We start from the raw sequence: 17936 nt of genomic DNA on the forward strand, positions 1-17936 counted from the left end.
TCACATCATTCTATCTCCTATTTTAGTGTCATGGTCAATGTGTGGGACCCAGTTTGGCCACACAGCATCGCCATGTTTTCTGTCAGGACACAAATGGCACCAAAGTCCCCAACAGGATGTGTAGTGGACTCCAGAGGTAAATATGGATCATAATATATAAGTATACTCTATATCAGCAGTTGATGTACAATAACAAAGTACAGTGATACCTTGTCTTTCAGGGGAAAGTATTATGACCACTTTTAGACCCTTTTCTTTATACAGTATATGTTTGTATTTTAAGGCCCAGCTCCCTGAGGAATTGCTCTACAGAGAATTGTGCCCTTCATTGGCATATCGGCCCATGGACGCAGTGTACCGCCACCTGTGGGAGGCATGGTTTCCAGTCACGCCAGGTGACCTGTGCACACCGTCGAACTGGAAAGGCCACACGTGAACATCACTGCATGTGGAGGCCACGACCTCCCAGCTGGCAGAGATGCAATATTTTGTCCTGTGGCAGAGGTGAGAAAAGGTTTCACTAAAGGTGTAGATATAATACATAATGGTTAAACATTTTGATTTTAAAAATTCATTATCTGTTGGATCACATATGCATTGTAGTATAATTGCATATGTTGAAAGTGATATATATGTAAATGTCCTCTGAAAAGCGTATTTTAGAGGTGAAAATAAGCTCAACACAGTGCTGTTGGTCTGTTCTGAACACATGAATAATTAGATACTTTTTAAGCTTTGCCCTAAATAAACTAGTAAAATGGTGGCCCTTAATGGCTCCAACCCATAATGAACATAGTTTCATGTTTCTAAAAAGTCTCTTCTGGTACTCCAAATCACTTCCAGGTATTCCCAGAAAAAGTCCCAGCCTGAATACCTCACAGACAGTTCCCCATCTTGCTGACATTTGTCAGTGCTTTGAAAAGCACACATGAAATTCCACTAACCTAAATTAAATATGACTGGGAGACTTTTCAGAAGTTGGAATTTTGCATCTTCTCCCCTTAAAACTGCATGGCTACACACAGCAAAAAGAAGAGAATATTTTGGATTTTGATGAACTGATCCTGTAACCCAGAAGAATATATATGTGTAAACTGTAACCTTTGTGTACCTCAGCAGGAGAGTGTCGAGACAGCACAAGGTACTGTGAGAAGGTCAGACAGCTGGAGCTTTGTCCACTGCCCCAGTTTAAGAGCCGCTGCTGTCATTCCTGCCTAAATACCTGAGGCCGGGATGTAACACAAGGGCCATGGACAACCTAGATATGTTGGGGAAGATCCACAAACGGCCAACAGAGACTAGAAACCTCTATGCCCCATCCTTAGACCCACAATGGTCTTCAATGATCAGTCTTGGATGGAGATGAGTTTGGAGGAATGTTTGTATGGTCATACCTAGAAAGGCTGTGATCTACTGTCCTCAAAGATATCATGTGTGGGTTTGAATTTGAAAGTTTTGAGAGGAGTGACGTGACTGTTAATGAAGGCTTCAGTTTTATTTCTTTTTTTAAAATCTGAAGTTCATGCCAACAGCTTTCCTAAATTATGCAAGTGATAAAAGTGTGACTGCAGTGTTTCATAAAGGGGAACTCATAAAGACGCATTAGACTGGTGACTAACAATTTGCCCACCATGGGATGTGGGTGTAGTTTCCTAAAACAAATGGAACAATAGTACTGCACAATCATTTCATGTGCAAAATAGGGTGCATTATCATGCAATTGAGCTTACACTACACAAATATGTAATTCCTATACTTTGAATTGATTGATTTAATACCCAGGGATTCTGGGTAAACCCCAGGGCTTTTGATAACCACTGGATAGTTGTGTGTTCACCTTTATTGTAATGGTCTCCAAAACAGTGTTGATAAATAGTTTTTATGCTAAATAAGCTTTTATTAATGAGATATGGGTAAACTTGTTTTTAAACCAAAATACAGCATAATGCTGTATATAAATTGGAAATGACTAACATGACGAAAAGTCTAATGTTTCATAAATAGTATACATTGCTATCAGCCGCATGGGAAACAGATCATCACCGAGTCATTTAGCACAGGCTGGCCACACGTTTTGGTCAAGTCATTGGAAGAAAAAAGAAATTAGGATTGCATATGTTTTAAGTGTAATTTTGGCTGAATAAAAAGTAGGACATGATAAAGATTTATCTTGCATGGGTTGCACTATGGAGGTGTATGACTGAAGCAAGTCAATTTTTGGGAAAAAAAAAGACACTTATTTTGCACTCAACTCATCCAAGTCTTTGTTAAGAACATGGCTTGTAGAGTTTTTCTTTGTAAAGTTACATTGTTTATATATTTTGTTTTCTTGATTTAAGATATTTGTTAAAATGTCCCTTTAACCACTTACGTGACGTTACAGCACGTTTAAACGTGAGGTGAAAATAATAGTTCCACACTGAGCTAATAAAGCTCGGGTCCTGTCCACCAAATGATATTTTTCGCTTTAGTGTGACATTTTAGGAAGTTACATTTCACAGTTCTTATGTAACTCTTCAACTGTGTTTAAAGATCATCATTAACATACCATAATTACATTACTGGGCCAGATAGACAGGGTTTGCACTTTTTACATTATGTCCTGGGTTCCACAATTCATCATCATCAAGTGTGAAACATACCTTAGCAGGAGACTACTTAGCCTTTCATTAAGGTGTGATTATTTGATTTTATGAGAGGAAAACATAATTAACATATTACTTATGCTCTTAAGTTATGTAGATATTTGTTTTGTCCTTTTAACTATTTATTTTCATGTGTGTTCTTGTGCATAGTTTTGTAAATAATTACAGTGGTGGGTTTTAAGTATTCATTTCCCTTCAGTTTCTTTTGGTATTTGATGTGCATGCAATGGGGACCCTCTGCTGGTGACTTGATGTTTTGCTCTCTGCTCATGCCTGGTTAATCATGAAATAAAACCAAATACATTCCTTTTACAGTCTGTTTGTTGTGATTATTTGAATAAGCAAGTTAGCGTATTAAAGTGGGTGTATTGCACTGCGACTGCTGCCATTTCTGTCAAATCATTACACTGAACCATTAATGTCCTCTTGAACAATATAGAAGTGTGTGCATTTTACTAATGGGAGGTTCTAGCATGAACCAGAAAAACAAGACATTCAAGACTGCATGCATAATTATGACGTATCTGTACGTATCAGCCCATCCGAGAGTTAGTTAAGGTGAAAGCACTTCCTCTTTCCATATTTACAACACACTTCACATTCTACTTCTCTGCTTTGGAAACACGACATGCAACCACAGGACCCTTCTAAACAATGAGAGGAAATTCGCTATACAACATCAGATTGTAGACTGTACTGAGGATTTTTTCAGATCAGTTATGGTGGAAAGGAATGGTTGTACTTCTTGTTTGACAACAATCAGGGTGCTGCGAGTTTCTCTCATAGATGAACTAGAGGGACGGATTGACTCTCTGCTGGACATCTTAGTATGCCGGGAGGTGTTCACTCGTGATGACCGCGAGGAGGTGTTGAGCTGCTCTGGGCCACGTGCAAGAGTAAGAAAGGTGTTGGATATTCTGGAGTGTAAAGGAGAGGAAGCAGCTAAAATTTTTCTCTCAGTTAGCAGCCATCATCAGCAAGAAGCACAGACAAACTCCAAAGAAGGGAACACTGATCAGCTTCAGTCCGTAGGTATGAATTCAAACCTGCAGATGTCATTGTACATATTTGAAATGATAATGCTGTGAGTTAAACACCAGGAATAACATTATGTTGTTCATATAAACAGTATATTGATGTATTTATTTATTTATTCTTTTGCTTTTTTTAAATATACATTTTATGGTCCAACTTGACCTATTTCACTTTTGGGTTATCCATTTTGCTGTACTCGTACAACTCTGCACTGTAGAATGATAAAGGATGCTACCTGAACCTTGAACCTTGTAAGAAACTAAATATGAATTATTTAATCTCCTTTTGCAGAGTATAACAAAGTCAAACAAAAGCATAAGGATGTCCTCAGGCGCCGGAGTGAGAGCATGCTCCTCTACAACACTCGGCACGGAGAGAAAATCCTTTTTTCTGAACATTATGTCAATCTCTTGTTGGTTGATGGACACCAGGGACTGGACATAAAAAAACATGAGGTTCTAACTTTTGGACAAAACCGACTATGTTTGCAGCAAAAGTCAGTAGTGCATAGGAAAATCACACCAGCTAAACTCTTTTCAAGCACAAATGGAAACAGTCCAGTCAAGAAAGTTCTGGTGACAGGGGTGGCGGGTATCGGAAAAACCATCCTGGTGCAGAAGATGCTGTTTGATTTTGGGGGAAACAGGGACAATCTTGCATTTGACTTCATTATTCACATGACCTTCAGAGACCTGAACCTTATCGACAAACCTACAAACCTCCAGGAGATGGTCTTGCGTAAAAATAGGCACCTGGCGAAGGAACTGGATAACATTTTAGCAAATGAAGACAAACTGCTGATAATTTTGGACGGCTTTGATGAGTTCAAACACTACAGGAGCTGTGATGTAGACGTATTTGTAACTGAGCCAGATGAAGATGCAGAGGTGGTGGAGGTCTTTGGGAGTCTGATTCAAGGTGAACTGCTACCCAACGCTTCTGTCATGGTTACAAGTCGACCTGCTGCTATCAACCACATCCCCGTAGGCTGCATTGACCGCTTTGTGCTCATTGCTGGCTTCTCCTTGGCTGAAGTTCAAGATTTCTTCTCACATTACTTCCAAGACAGTGCCCTTGCGGACCGCATGCTCGCTGTGGTATCAGAGAATGAACTAATGCTGACACTGTGCTACATACCTGCATTTTGCTACATTGTATGCTGCCTCCTCAAAGAAAGCAAAGACCTCTGTAGAGAGAGCCCCAAGACCATGACAGACATTTATATGCAGTATCTAGTTGCCTTGCTTCGCTCTCACACTCAAACGAGAGCCGAAACATTTCTTCAAGAGCAAAGACCAGGGGCCGCCCAGCAGCTGTCGGATATTGTACTGAAGCTTGGTCGACTTGCCTTCCAAAAACTGATGGAGCATCAAACACTATTCTACAGCAGTGACCGCGATGTTGCAGCGTTAGAGGGATGTAGCCTTGTAAGTACCTTCCTTGACAAGACAGTGACACAAGAGCCCGGCTACACTGAAGAGGTTTACTCTTTTGCACACCTTACTGTTCAAGAATTCTTTGCGGCAGTTTATTGTGCAGTGACGGATCATCCTTTACCTGATACACTTCGGCACACCACAAATCCTGCAGAGGGGTCCACCTATGGACATTTGGACCTTTTCAACCGTTTCCTGTCTGGAATTCTCTCTGAACGCAATGCTAATCTTCTGTTGAGGCAGGTAGGACTGTGTTGCCATAAAGAAAAAGTAGAAACCTATCGTCAGAGGATCATCAGAGAACTTACAATTCTCTGTGAGAGTGGGGGCCATATCTTAAACCATTTACACTGCCTATTTGAGCAACAGGACCCCTCTTTGGCCCTTGCTGTACAACCAAAGACACTACGAGTTAATGTTAGTGATGAAACACTCTCCCAAATGGATTACAACACCATCAAGTACTTCCTAAATCTTACAAAAGGCAAAATATTAGAGCTGGATCTAACAGGGACGGGAGTAAGCTACGAGGCACTTAGAGATATTGAGCCCCTCCTGCTCAGATGTGAGAATCTTTGGTGAGTTCCAGGTAAAATTTGATTTGCATTGTCACATTGACTTTTCTTTATTTTATCTGTGGTTATTTTATAAGTTTATTTTTTCTAAACTTTGCAGTTCCATGTGGGTAAAACATATTGCTCGTCATGCAGTCTGAATTGACAGCACCATCAGAGGAATATATACAGTAAGGTGGCTTGTGCACTGACTCATTATTATTATTATTTTCTCTTTTAAGGCTGGGTGAAAACAACCTAAATATGGAAGCAGTTCAGGTCATTGCCGATGTGCTGCAAGGATCAGAAAGTCTAACCTGCCTAGGGTAAGATAAATTGATTTTACAAGCTTTTGTTAACAATAAAAAAATCATCTTGCTTTCTCATTTAAAAATGACTACAAGCCATAAGAAGACATAAAGAGTACAATCATTCTTTATTTGAGAGAATAAAATCTAAAGAAAAAAATCACCCAGGCTGTGTTTCACACTTCCTGTTACCCATTTTAGACTTGGTTGGTCAAACATTGGTGATGAAGAACTACTGACCCTGTCTAGTGCCATACGGATAAAAAGGAAGCTACAAGAATTGTGGTAAGAAACTCGTGAGAGGTATGATTCAATATGTCATGAGTATTTGGGGAAGTTTCCAGGCTGGCAGGGATGAAATGAAATGAAATACAATTCCTGTTTCGTCATCTGCACTCCAGTTCATTTTAATGGCTATAAATTTAACGCACATATAATATGCAAATGTAATTATGGCTAAAAGTCCACAAGTGAAGGTTATTTAAAGGTTTCTTGACTTATTCATGTCTTAAATTAAATGTATTAAATTGTAAAAACAACATTGCTGAGTTACGATGACCTATTTGGATTCACAGGATGGAGGGGAACCGAGTAAGTGACACAGGTCTGCTGTCACTCAGTGATTTGACACCAAATCCTCTGAAAAAAGTTGTGTGAGTGAATTACTTTTTGTAAACAGATAATTCTAAGTCCATGTTTTCCATTTTCTGAAACCTATATTGATTCTCTCATCCTACAGGGCCATATGGAATGACCAGACTGACTCAGAGACCTTTTACAATGATGACAGCATAACTGTGAACTTCACGGATGATGAAACATGGGAATCATGGGGGGAATGGGTCATTAAAAGGTGTGAGGTCAGCAGCAACGAGAAGTTAGTGATGGTACTCCACAAAGTGTGCAACGTTCCAGTCCACTGCTTAGAAGCCCAGTGGGCAAAGGCCTTCTACAAAGAACTGTCAAACCTCATTGAGCGCAGGATTGAGTGCTGCACCGAGGATGACATGTGCAAGAAGCTCAAAAAGTTTGAGGGCATTCTGAAACTCTGACAGACAGATGTACACAGCTATAAGCTATAAGGTCAAATATTGGCTATCATCTGATGGCAATTTAACCCCTGTGAGGGCAATGTCCAGTGCAGCCAGCAGAGATCTTGAAAACGGCTAACAGATGCCTGGTCCAAGACTTCCTCTGCAGTCTGATTAGCAACTTGATAGATGAAATTTTTACCTCTTTAAACAGATATCTACATAACTTTTTAAAACGCTAAAAAAAAAAGAAGCTAAAGTGTCACCTAGATTATGACTGATTATCACCTAATCTGGATTTCAATAATGTGTTTTGTTCTCCACATGGACTGTTGCATCCAAATCCCACTCAAACATAAATTGGTCAATACTACTCAGACTACAAACACTGCTGAATATTTTGTGCAAAACAAACTGGTTGCGGAGCACAAAAGGGAAAAACAGGTACCGTTTACACGGTTAATGCATTTCAAACATTTCTTTAATGGTTAACAGTTAACTCATTGAGCCTCATTAGAGTAAGTAAAACCCACTGAGGTAACATTTCTTCAAATAAGATTGATACATGCTCATTGTATTCCAAGAAGTACTACAGCTCAGTCTCAAGGGTGATTTGCTGGCCTTGGTTACCAAGCAACATACAAACTGTTTGGTACATATTTCCATTGGGGAAACCTATGCCCGGTGTGAATATCAACTTAGTTAAAAAACAGTTATTGGCCCGTACGGGGATCGAACCCGCGACCTTGGCGTTATTAGCACCACGCTCTAACCAACTGAGCTAACCGGCCACGTGATTTTTCGTGACTATTACCCATGATACATGACTAAGTCTGAAAACATAGTTAGTCTGAAGATGTATACAAGAAATGTGCAGACACAGTGTTTTTTTTCTTCAGTAGTAGCTCGCTGGTTGTTTGTCTGAAAACCTCGAGATATTAATGAACCTCTCGCGTGCGCTTAACTTACCGGATGTGGATCTTTTCCTTTCCAAATAAGATCACAAGTGAAACCATTTACTAAACAGGGGATTTGTTTACATATTGTTGCGTTGTATTTTCTAACTGTCTGTTTTTAAACCGTTATTTCTTAATGTACGTTATTACATCGATGACTTTTCTATTTATTCATTATTTATTATTCTACTTTTGTGTGAAGGGCATTGGATTCATTTGATAAACGTGTGTAAGGTGCTATGATAAAAAAACAAATATAACCAGTATGTATTGTAAATTGTGCACAACTGTCAATAAAACGTTGAAAACGATGTTCATACAAACGCATCTTGTGCATTTTATTTTGGAATAATCTACCATCTTGTGCATTTTATTTTGGAATAATCTACCATCTTGTGCATTTTATTTTGGAATAATCTACCATTTTGTGCATTTTATTTTGGAATAATCTACTATCTTGTGCATTTTATTTTGGGAATAATCTACCGGAAGTTGTTTCCTGGCATGACGAGTTCACTCTGCGACGTCTCGCAGAAAGTTAGCCAGCGAGCTAATGTTTAATGTGTTATTTATTTTCATGTAGAGCGTCACGTCGGACTCTTCGTTGAGCTCGCACTGGGTGAGTTTGGTGAATTAATAAGTCGATGCGATATAAAATGAAAGCTTGACGTGAGTTTGAAGTGCAAGTGGGCAAAGACCGCAGCGTTTTTAAAAGTGTCACAACCCGCGAAATGTTTCCAACTCAAACAACTGTGCGTGCTAACGGAGGTGCTAGGTGGGCTAACACAGTGATCACCTGACGGTGTTGAAGCTGTTCAAGGGGCGTGTGTTTGTTTTTGTCTTCACATGAAACGCAGAAGCTTCATTCTTGTGTTGTTGTTTGTTTGTTTTTTGTCTCATGTGTGTCGTGTTGCAGTCTGGTCCACAGGATGATCAGCACAGAGAGGGGGGGAGATGGTGGTGCTGGTGCCGCAGAGCCCTCCAGTAAGAACAAGGAGATGGAAAAGAAGAAGAGGTCCCGTGTCAAACAGCTGCTGGGTGATGTGAAGAAGCAGGTGGAGTTCTGGTTCGGAGATGTCAACCTGCACAAAGACCGCTTCCTGAAAAAACTCATCGACGAGTCAGATGATGGATGTGAGGGGCTTTAAAGTATCAGCAACACATATCCAGCTTGAGTTTGGACACCGTTTGTCTTACGCGTGTTGTCTTTTTCTCCTCAGATGTTGATCTGTCTGTGTTGGCGGACTTCAATCGGATGAAGAAGCTGACAACTGACACCAAGCTGATTGCAAGAGCACTGAAAAATTCATCCGTAGTCGAGGTACTGCCAAGTGAATCCTGTCAATATTTCTTTCAGGATTTACTTTTCTTTTCACTTGCGTCAGAACAGAGATTGTTCATGGCTCTGAACTGAAACTGAATGCAGCAAACACGACTCTCTTTTGTTTCAGGTTAACCTAGAGGGGAATAAAGTAAGGCGTCAGCTTCCAATTGGAGAAGTACCAGACAATGTTGACAGCCGCACAGTCTATGTGGTAAAAATCCGTGGTTTCATTGTTCTCATTTTAATTTGATGTTCACATAGTAATACTTTGGTTAAACCTCACATTTCTTTTTTTTTAAGGAACTTTTGCCAAAGGATGTGACGCACAGCTGGATAGAGAGAGTGTTCACAAAATGTGGGAATGTGGTTTATGTCAGCATCCCCAGATACAAGTCCTCTGGAGACTCCAAGGGGTTTGCCTTTGTAGAGTTTGAGAAAGAAGAAGAAGCACATAAAGCCATAGAGGTGAGAACTAATTTATCATATTATAGTTTGTTTTTTTGGGGGGGGGAAGAAAGAAAATTCACAGAAATCTTTTAATTTTTGAAACAGATGCTGAACAACCCCCCTGAAGACGCTCCCAGGAAGCCTGGGATTTTCCCCAAGACGAAAAAAGGAAAGGCCATTGCTCAGCCAGCCGACAATCCACCCTCAGGTACGATGAGTTAAAACACATTTCTGCTTCTCTCTACCCCCTACAAACATAAAAAAACCCTGACTCATGACAAATCTACTGTCGAGATATCAAGAAAAACGCCATCTGTGTGTGATTCGGTGTGTCGATGCTCCTCACATTGTGACCTGTACTGTAGGGGAAGAAGAGGAGAAGAAAAAGCGAAAGAAGAAGAAGAAAAAAGAAGGTGCCGCAGCACAGGCTTCTGCTGAAGAAGCCAAAGAACAGGTGATGGAGACGGAGCAGTCGGATCAAAAGAGGAAGCGCTCAGCAACGGTGGAGTTTGAACCAGAGGTGGCCGCCACACAGAGGACGCCGGGCAAACTGTCTGAGAAAAAAAGGCGACGATCACAGACCGCAGATGGATCTGAAAGTGAACTGCCATCCAAAATAAGAAAGACAAGTGAATGTGACGATCGAAAGAAGGAGACAGACACAACAAAGTCGAGTCAGTAATCACAACTTGTTTGACCTTTTCTGCTCTCTCTGCTTCCTCTTTTCACAATCTAAAAATACGATTTAATTTTTTCCAGCGGTGTAACCACGGGTTAATTGTGTTAACTGTGTTATTCCCCCTTCTCAGATCTGCTTTCTCAAAGCAACTCAGAGACCGGTGTTGAGGAAGGGAAAGAAAACAGAGATGACTCCACAGTGAAGGCAAAGAGAAAGCGAAAAAAGAAACACAAGGAGAAACTGAAAATCGGGGAGGAGGTCATCCCACTCCGTGTCCTGTCAAAGTAAGAACCTACATCGCTTTTTATTTTTATTTTTAATGCATAAACAATAATGGATTAATAACTGGAAACAACTGCTGCAAATCTCTCTTGTTTTGTCCACATTAAGGAAGGAGTGGCTTGACTTGAAGGATGAGTATCTGGCCTTGCAGAAGCGCAGCATGATGTCCCTAAAGAAGTGCATGACTAAGATCGATCACAAGGAGCACAAGAGTCTCATGGAGACAGACACTGAGCCTCAAGATGGAAACAGTGAGTTTTTTTTTTTTTTATGTCAGTTCAGTTTGAAAAATCACTGCCATAAGAGGGGTTGATTCACCTCACATACAGTCATGTCAAAAGTGATCCCATTTTCATGTTTCCGGGAGTTGAAAACAAGAAGATGTTGTACGAAACCAAGCATGAATCTTGGCATTTCCAAGTGTGTCCTGGAATTTTGGCAAAAATTTAGTTTTTTTTGTGAAAAAGGAAACTTTCTTTAAAAAAAAAAAAATCTAAATTTTACACAGTTGACACATTCAGTGCATTTTACATGCAATACTCAGTGAAGACAAAGACAGCAAATGTTTTCCTCGTAATAATTAACACATTCTCGGGGTATCTGGAGCGGCGTCCAGCTGCTGTTCAGAATAAATATTTGGCTCTGTTCTGTTTAATGAGATAATGTGTGTTTGTGTTTTTTCTTCTTGTAGTGGAGAAGAGTAACAAAAGTGAGAAAGCAGCTAACCAAGGCCCTCAGTTTACCTGTGGTGTCATCATGAAGATTACAGACGGCAAGCCGCTACCAGGGAGGAAGTTCATCAAAGTACAGTATAACTCCATTATAATTATCATCTGTATTTGGTTATCAAATTTTTTAAAAATGTCAAAAAGCTTGTCTTTTCTCTTGTTGGCACTCAAGTTAACTCTGTTTTTTGTTCATATTCTCATGAATTTAATTAATTTCCATCACCCTTAGTTGGATATACACATTTCTGAATTCCCTTTTTGATAATTAAGTTTCTGTCATCGTGAAATAATGACATAATTTTAAATAATGAAGGAATTTGACCCTTCTGTGAATTCAAAGCAAAATAGTCAGGTTAGACTAGTCAGGTCAGTGTGTTTGTTGTATTCTGTAACATTCACCAAACAAGCAGCACTGGTCTGTTTGGCCTCTTTCACAGATAATTGATTGTTAAAAAAACGTTTTTTTCTAAGTGAGGCATCTCAGTTGAATCTCATTTAATATTCCTTGTGGATTATTTTGCGTAGGATGCTCTGTGCAAAATATCACCGGTGGCGTACATTGACATCTTGGAAGGAGATGCTGAGGGTCACATCCGCTTTCACACCCCAGAAGACGCTAAAGTCATCAGTGACGCTCGAGCAGAGCTACAGAAAGAGCACAGCTGGAAGCTCGAGATCCTCTCAGGTATCAACTTTGCGTTTACTTCAAGTTAAGGCGAGGATGTGGATGAGTAAGCTGGCACTTTCATAATTGATGATAGTGGTAATAATTTATTAGGTCGGGTATCTATCAGCCCATCTCAAGTTCTGTTTTTCAAAAGGTTTCATAGTTAAAATTTTACCACCTCGAAGCCCTGACAATCGTTGATTGGATTTTGAGTCATGGTGTAACATAATAAATCTCCATTCAATGCTGTTCAAAGGTGACCATGAGCAAAGGTACTGGCAGAAGATCCTAGTGGACCGCCAAGTCAAGCTGAATCGTCCGAGGGAGAAGAAGCGGGGCACAGAGAAGGTGAAAAATACGAACACCTACATATTACTGTGCACAACAATATAATATTGATCAGTTATTCCATTTTGACGTACGTAAACAAGAGGCTGTTATTTGGAAATTTGGGATACATAATCTTAATGCCCTGCTCCACATGGTAATATTCAGAATGCACAAAAACAAACTCAACAGATTTGTCAGACATGCATTATTTGTAAGCAGCTTATCCTGAATCGGATCCATTTTTAGACACGGACTGATACGTTGAATCGTTTTGGCATATGAACACACACATTCTCTGTTATCGCATCTAATTTCTCACTTTCTTGTCACACTTCAGCTCATATCCAAAGCCGAAAAAATCATCGTCGCCCGTGCAAAGGAGGCTAATAAGCACATCCGTTTCCAAGAAGACTGACCGCTGCTGAAACTAGTTTTTGAAGACCGTGCGTAGACGACTTTGTTTAAAGAGGGGACAGTTCTTAGCTGGAAGAAAACTGAATGGAAACTTGATCAAGTGTTGTTAAAATGTCCCCTTTATGTTTTTTTGTTTTCGTTTGCACTGGAGCCCCCGAGATAATGTGGGATGCTGCTATGCATAAAGACATGGTGGTATTTTTTTAATTGGTAACCTTTTTTTTAAAAAAAAGATTCTGTATGTGATGTAAATATGATTAATTTGAAAGTTCTTCCAGTCAAAATGTGGACAAGTTGTGGCATTACCTTTTTGAAGATATTTGCCTTTTTGTTTTTTTTAATAAAATATCATTATTTGATCATTACAGTATCTATTTTACTTCTAAAGTTTGTTTGAAAGGGTAAACAATGTTTTTCTTAACAGGGAATATGAGTAGCAACCTTCATGTACTCCATCTCAACTATTACAATAAGTTCTTGTAGTTGTGAAACATTGGCTCCAAGTTATAGTTTAACACACCATTCATTATTCAGAGGATACATGTTGTGATGGAGCATATTTAGCTGTTTCTTAACATAAATATAAATTGTCTTAATATTGTAGATTACATCACACTCTAAATCAGGTGGACTGCTGAGTATCATCGAGATGCTTACTAATATAAAAATAGCTGCTGTTACATAACATCAGTTCTATTTATGGCTTTTTATTGGTGTAAATGTGGCAGCACCACATCTCATCATCAGTCTGGTCTCCAGGAAACCTTTAACTTCTAGAAACCATTCAGCTGATGATTTGTTGGCCCTAAGATGGCTCCTCAAATATGTCACCATCGGGCCAAGTCGCTCCTGTGTCCAGAGAGGTGGTCCAGAACCTCCTGCATTCTTCAGCCCCGTTTGAGATGGATTCAAAGCCGGAAAATACTCCGTGCTCAGCAGGAGTGTTTTCAGGAGCGTCTGTGTTATCACAGACTGCAGTCTCATTGGGTTTGGGAGAGCTCTCGGCAGGCTTAGGCGTGCCCACTGATACTGTGGTTTTCTTGACACTGGGGAAGCGTCTGGGTGTGTCCCAAGCTTTGTAACACTCCTTCATCGTAGTCATCTGAATGGGCGCCTTGCTTTTCTCACTGGTTTGCACCGATGGCAGGATTGGTTTGGTCTGCTGCGGCTCGTCTGCTTTATGCTCTGTACGTGATGTGAAGACAAACTCGCGATCTGATGGTACACTGGAGTCTTTGGATTTGCCTTGGCCACAAAACTTGGTTTCAAGGGACCAGGTCTTGAATTGCTCCAAGAATTCATTGGCATGGTCAAAAAACTTTTGGTTTATGTCCAAAGCTGCTTTTGGGGGCTTTGGGGGCTTTGGGGGCAAAGCAGCCCATGGCAGACATCTGATGGGCTGGTACACCGGCTTCTCCTTGAGTCTCCGGGGCTGCACTGGATGGGAGATGTATTCAGATCTGTAGCTGGTGATGCTTTCAATAGGTTCTGGTTTTTCCTCCTGTGGGACAGAGTTAGCCGCAACAGAACCTTTCTGGGAGTGACTTGCTTGCGGGACGACCAATCCACAACTGACTTTTAAACTGTCACTAAGCTTTAATGGAAGGCGCCTGTTTGCTTTCCATGCTTGGAAATGTTCTGGAAGCAAGAGATGGTGAGGGTGGATTTCAATCAGGATGTATATATATTTGTTGTTTTATATTTATGCAACTGTAAGACTGCTTACTTTTGTACATTGATGTGTAGTCCTCCATTGAAGATGCACTACTACATCTCTGGGGTCGTTTGGGTGACATGGATTGCTGTGGGGGCTTTGGCGGGTTCTTTATCCAGTTTTGGGTCACATAGTATGATCTGAAACACATGTTAATCATGTGAGATTTGCAGTGCATCATGGACTCCTCACCCATTCGGAACATCAGTCCTCGAAGGTGTGGGCAACTTTTCACAGCTTAAGTTTCACGAGGATGCATGCATTGAGATAAGACAAAAAGATCTTACTTGATCGTGGTCACCTCGGCACCCGACGCCTTCGGTGGAGGTTCAGGATCTTTCTTTTTTGCGTTTGGGACAGCGGTGTGGCAGCGTGGGGGACAGTACCTCTCCTGGTACTCTGTGGTCATAGGGACCTGTGTTTGCCCCTTCTGAGAGATGGATTGCTTCCTAGAAATCGAGGCATCAAGACACTTTTAATAAGGTAACTGTGGCATAACCTTTATAAAACACACAAAGGCATTAAAAACATAAAAAGGCTCAAAGACATCACAAGTAAAATAACAAAACGAGTAAAAACAGGACAAAAAGCTGAAGTTTGTTTGTTTTACATCCTATAAAACCAGCCCGATCACATACTTTTGCAGCAATTTAACAACAATCATCCTGCAGACTACAATTCAATTGAAAAAAATGTAAAATTTGAAAAAGTACAAACTAATTTTAAGGATTTTTTTCCCCTCCAAGACAAAAAACCCCCCAAATTGCTATCTCATACAGAAAACACAATAAACATATGAGCTTACCTCACAGTTGTGGCTTGTTGGGTGCCCTTGTGCCGTGTATTTCGCTGCTTCATAGTTTTGGGGTGCATGGTTGGTCCGATGATGCACCCTTTGGCAGTGGTTCGTAGTTGTAGCAGTCTGCTCTCTGACTCTTTGCTGCAGGCTTACTACATATGAATTATTGACCGGAGGAGCATGGGCTGTGTGTTGAAGGAGAGGATCACGCAGCGGCCGAGAGCTTCTAAAAATAAACACCGGGGAATGACTCTGATGCAGGCCGGTTGTCAAGGCGAGGACGCGGCTTGTGATGATGCGCTTTTTGGCGGGTGAAGATTCCAAAGCTGGACTAATGTTACATGAGGTGGATCGGCCACGTTTGTAAGATACTAACCCCTGACTGTGTCATCTTTTAAAAATAGCACTAGACTTAATATGCTGATTATGCAATGTGCAGTCGTGCATCTTGCAACGTGACTTGGTCGCAGGACTCCCATCTGTCACTTTGCAACCATGTCCAAAAAAAACAAAACAAAAAAAAAAACAAGAGAGAGGATGTAAGTGCAAGCACACGGGGGTGGGAGAGGAGGAGGGAAATGTGACCTCGTGAACTGCCGATTACGCCAGCGGAGGTTGTCATGGAGATTTTGCCACTCACAAATGTGAAGTTATGGATTATGAAAGCCGCAAACACAAGTGCGCTGCTGTGTTTGTCCACTAGATGGCGCCCAAAGCCTTTAAAAATTATACACCACATGAGATTCTAACAATTTAATTAGGACTTTTATTACAATAAAAAGTTGTAATAACAAGTTGTAACAAGACTCTGGCATTGGATTTGAACAGAACTTGAGCTATACCATATCTTTATCTAAATTATAATTTTTTATATGGCACATAGGTGATACGACATTATAAAACAGATGTGATTGGAGACCATAGACCTATACAGTGGATCTGCCCTTAAAGGTCCAGTGTGAGATTGGGGCCCTGTATTTTCAGAATAAGGCAGACATGGTAATATTCATAACTAGGGCCTTTCAAGTGTTGTTTCTCCTTTACAAGTGAGGGTGATGTGAGGAGATTGCAATTCAGCGATTACACCACTAGATGCAGCTAAATCTGACACACTAGACCAGGCATGTCCAAACTGTTCCACAAAGGGCCGGTGTGGCTGCAGGTTTTTGTTCCAACCAACCAAGAGCACACAGTTTGACCAGTCAACTCTCTGAAGACTGAGATCAGTTGATTAAATGAGTCAAGTCTGGTGTGCTGCTGTTTGGTTGGAAGGAAAACCTGCAGCCACACCGGCCCTTTGTGGAACAGTTTGGACACCCCTGCACTAGACCTTTAACAGTGTAGTAATATGAGAGTAAGAGTAATATGTAAAACATAATGATTAGAATACAAGGAAAATAAATGATAATAAGAGACCCCAAATGAACAAAAAAAATGCAGCACCCATCAGGAGACAGACAAGAAAGACAAGGGAAAAAAATTAGGAATTTAAATTTAATTTGTCAAAATGTAGCAAACTGATCATCTTTACATATTTGTACACTACAGTGTCTGAGTATTGTACTATTGTAAAACATGTATAGTTATTGTAATTAGAGACTTTGTACCAGTATTGAGCACCCTTTGGTGAATCTAATATCTCACTCATAGTGTTACATTTTTGTATTCCTCGTAGAATTGCATTGCTGCAAAGGTTCAAACGTCTGTAATTGGTCGCAATAGGTGAAAAACAGCTCTGACACACTATCCTGGCTAACCTGATTTAACTTTGACCTATGCAAAGTACCTATGAGACAAATCAGTAACTACACTGAATCACATTCATGCATTGTACATTTTATATGAAATACAAGTAGGGACATACATCAGTCTATTAATAAGAATTACCAAAGGGAAAGATGTCCCGTGCTACCGGGCCACAAAGCTATCAGGAGACTGAGGGAGATGTCAATCAGGCCTGATCATGTAGAATAATTCAAGTCACCTGTCTGCATTTACCATCTGCACATCTTTTGGATTACATGAAGGAGACTTTACACTCCAGCAGCCTGCAGATTCTGCTACGAAACAATATCTTCTGTGCCACTGTCAGCGAAATTTAAGGCGCTTTAAGCCACTGTGCAGAAACATTTAAACAATGCAGGCAATGCATTAGTCCTCCTTGGATGGAAGTGTGTTCTATTGTGGACATATTCTTCCACTGGATGTGACATCTCTTCACCTGAAAAATACATTTCCATCAGATGTAGTAGTTTAACTTTGTTCCAAATTGCATGCCAGAAACAATAATGTCTAATTTTGGCATTAGCATAATAGAGTCTGTGAGAGGACAGACATGAATTTAAGCAATGTAGAACTGTTAAAGGCTAATTTATAAATCAAATGAAAAAAAGAAAAAAGAAATACCAATGCCCTTCTTTGGTAAACATATCCACATTGATAACTCAGACCACTTTGCAGTTGTGCCTGTGTGCGCATATTCTTCAATCTGAGTGATTTGGAATGAATATATATTTTGACAGAAAAGCATTAAAATTCAAAAAAGGGGGCATGAAAGAGCTATAAGACATGGGTATTTGAAGTCCAT

General features: G+C 40.3%; 4 protein-coding genes and 1 non-coding gene across 8 annotated transcripts in view; 3 read left to right on the forward strand and 2 right to left on the reverse strand.

Moving 5' to 3' along the window:
• Window positions 1-2957, forward strand: part of LOC104937738 (ADAMTS-like protein 1) — a 90540-nt gene extending 87583 nt beyond the window's left edge. For 2 of the 3 annotated variants that reach the window (XM_019279450.2, XM_019279453.2), the window contains 3 exons: window positions 27-136; window positions 284-504; window positions 1117-2957. In XM_019279450.2, the coding sequence (XP_019134995.2) occupies window positions 27-136; window positions 284-504; window positions 1117-1226 (441 nt within the window). In that variant the 3' untranslated portion in view covers window positions 1227-2957. The remainder of the gene's footprint in view (window positions 1-26; window positions 137-283; window positions 505-1116) is intronic. The other variant, XM_019279452.2, reaches the window with a different exon arrangement.
• Window positions 2958-3238: 281 nt separating this feature from the next.
• On the forward strand, window positions 3239-7878 carry LOC104937551 (protein NLRC3). Of its 2 annotated transcripts, none has more exons than XM_010753810.3 (6): window positions 3239-3677; window positions 3972-5694; window positions 5913-5996; window positions 6180-6263; window positions 6554-6631; window positions 6718-7878. In XM_010753810.3, exons 1-6 carry the CDS (start codon window positions 3365-3367, stop codon window positions 7028-7030), a joined length of 2595 nt encoding a protein of 864 aa, XP_010752112.2. In that variant the 5' UTR covers window positions 3239-3364; the 3' UTR covers window positions 7031-7878. The 2 variants fall into 2 exon arrangements, with proteins under 2 accessions (XP_010752112.2, XP_027130864.1); XM_027275063.1 differs by having other exon boundaries at window positions 3588-3673.
• On the reverse strand, window positions 7727-7800 carry trnai-aau (transfer RNA isoleucine (anticodon AAU)). Its single transcript has one exon. It is a non-coding gene; the product is annotated as a tRNA-Ile (tRNA).
• Window positions 7879-8432: 554 nt separating the features above from the next.
• On the forward strand, window positions 8433-13206 carry larp7 (La ribonucleoprotein 7, transcriptional regulator). Its single transcript, XM_010753799.3, has 13 exons — window positions 8433-8584; window positions 8882-9099; window positions 9186-9286; window positions 9417-9500; window positions 9590-9754; window positions 9842-9944; window positions 10102-10410; window positions 10546-10699; window positions 10806-10948; window positions 11389-11501; window positions 11951-12110; window positions 12349-12440; window positions 12760-13206. Exons 2-13 carry the CDS (start codon window positions 8895-8897, stop codon window positions 12835-12837), a joined length of 1707 nt encoding a protein of 568 aa, XP_010752101.2. The 5' UTR covers window positions 8433-8584; window positions 8882-8894; the 3' UTR covers window positions 12838-13206.
• Window positions 13207-13523: 317 nt separating this feature from the next.
• Window positions 13524-15743, reverse strand: saxo2 (stabilizer of axonemal microtubules 2). Its single transcript, XM_010753785.3, has 4 exons — window positions 15356-15743; window positions 14838-14999; window positions 14563-14690; window positions 13524-14474 (listed from the first exon to the last, which is right to left on the reverse strand). Exons 1-4 carry the CDS (start codon window positions 15421-15423, stop codon window positions 13642-13644), a joined length of 1191 nt encoding a protein of 396 aa, XP_010752087.3. The 5' UTR covers window positions 15424-15743; the 3' UTR covers window positions 13524-13641.
• Window positions 15744-17936: the final 2193 nt, after the last annotated feature.

The sequence above is a fragment of the Larimichthys crocea genome, chromosome III, assembly GCF_000972845.2.
Source record: "Larimichthys crocea isolate SSNF chromosome III, L_crocea_2.0, whole genome shotgun sequence".
In the NCBI taxonomy this organism is placed as follows: Eukaryota; Metazoa; Chordata; class Actinopteri; family Sciaenidae; genus Larimichthys; species Larimichthys crocea.

Coding starts and splice junctions, on each gene's coding strand:
- LOC104937551 (XM_010753810.3), top strand. CDS start 3,365: ATGGTGGAAAGGAATGGTTGTACTTCTTGTTTGACAACAATCAGGGTG. Junction 5,695..5,912: donor CTCAGATGTGAGAATCTTTG/GTGAGTTCCAGG, acceptor TTCTCTTTTAAG/GCTGGGTGAAAACAACCTAA. Junction 6,632..6,717: donor AATCCTCTGAAAAAAGTTGT/GTGAGTGAATTA, acceptor CTCATCCTACAG/GGCCATATGGAATGACCAGA.
- larp7 (XM_010753799.3), top strand. CDS start 8,895: ATGATCAGCACAGAGAGGGGGGGAGATGGTGGTGCTGGTGCCGCAGAG. Junction 9,501..9,589: donor ACAGCCGCACAGTCTATGTG/GTAAAAATCCGT, acceptor TTTTTTTTTAAG/GAACTTTTGCCAAAGGATGT. Junction 12,441..12,759: donor AGAAGCGGGGCACAGAGAAG/GTGAAAAATACG, acceptor GTCACACTTCAG/CTCATATCCAAAGCCGAAAA.
- saxo2 (XM_010753785.3), bottom strand. CDS start 15,423: ATGCACCCCAAAACTATGAAGCAGCGAAATACACGGCACAAGGGCACC. Junction 14,691..14,837: donor GCCGAGGTGACCACGATCAA/GTAAGATCTTTT, acceptor CATGTGTTTCAG/ATCATACTATGTGACCCAAA. Junction 14,475..14,562: donor CTACACATCAATGTACAAAA/GTAAGCAGTCTT, acceptor TCTTGCTTCCAG/AACATTTCCAAGCATGGAAA.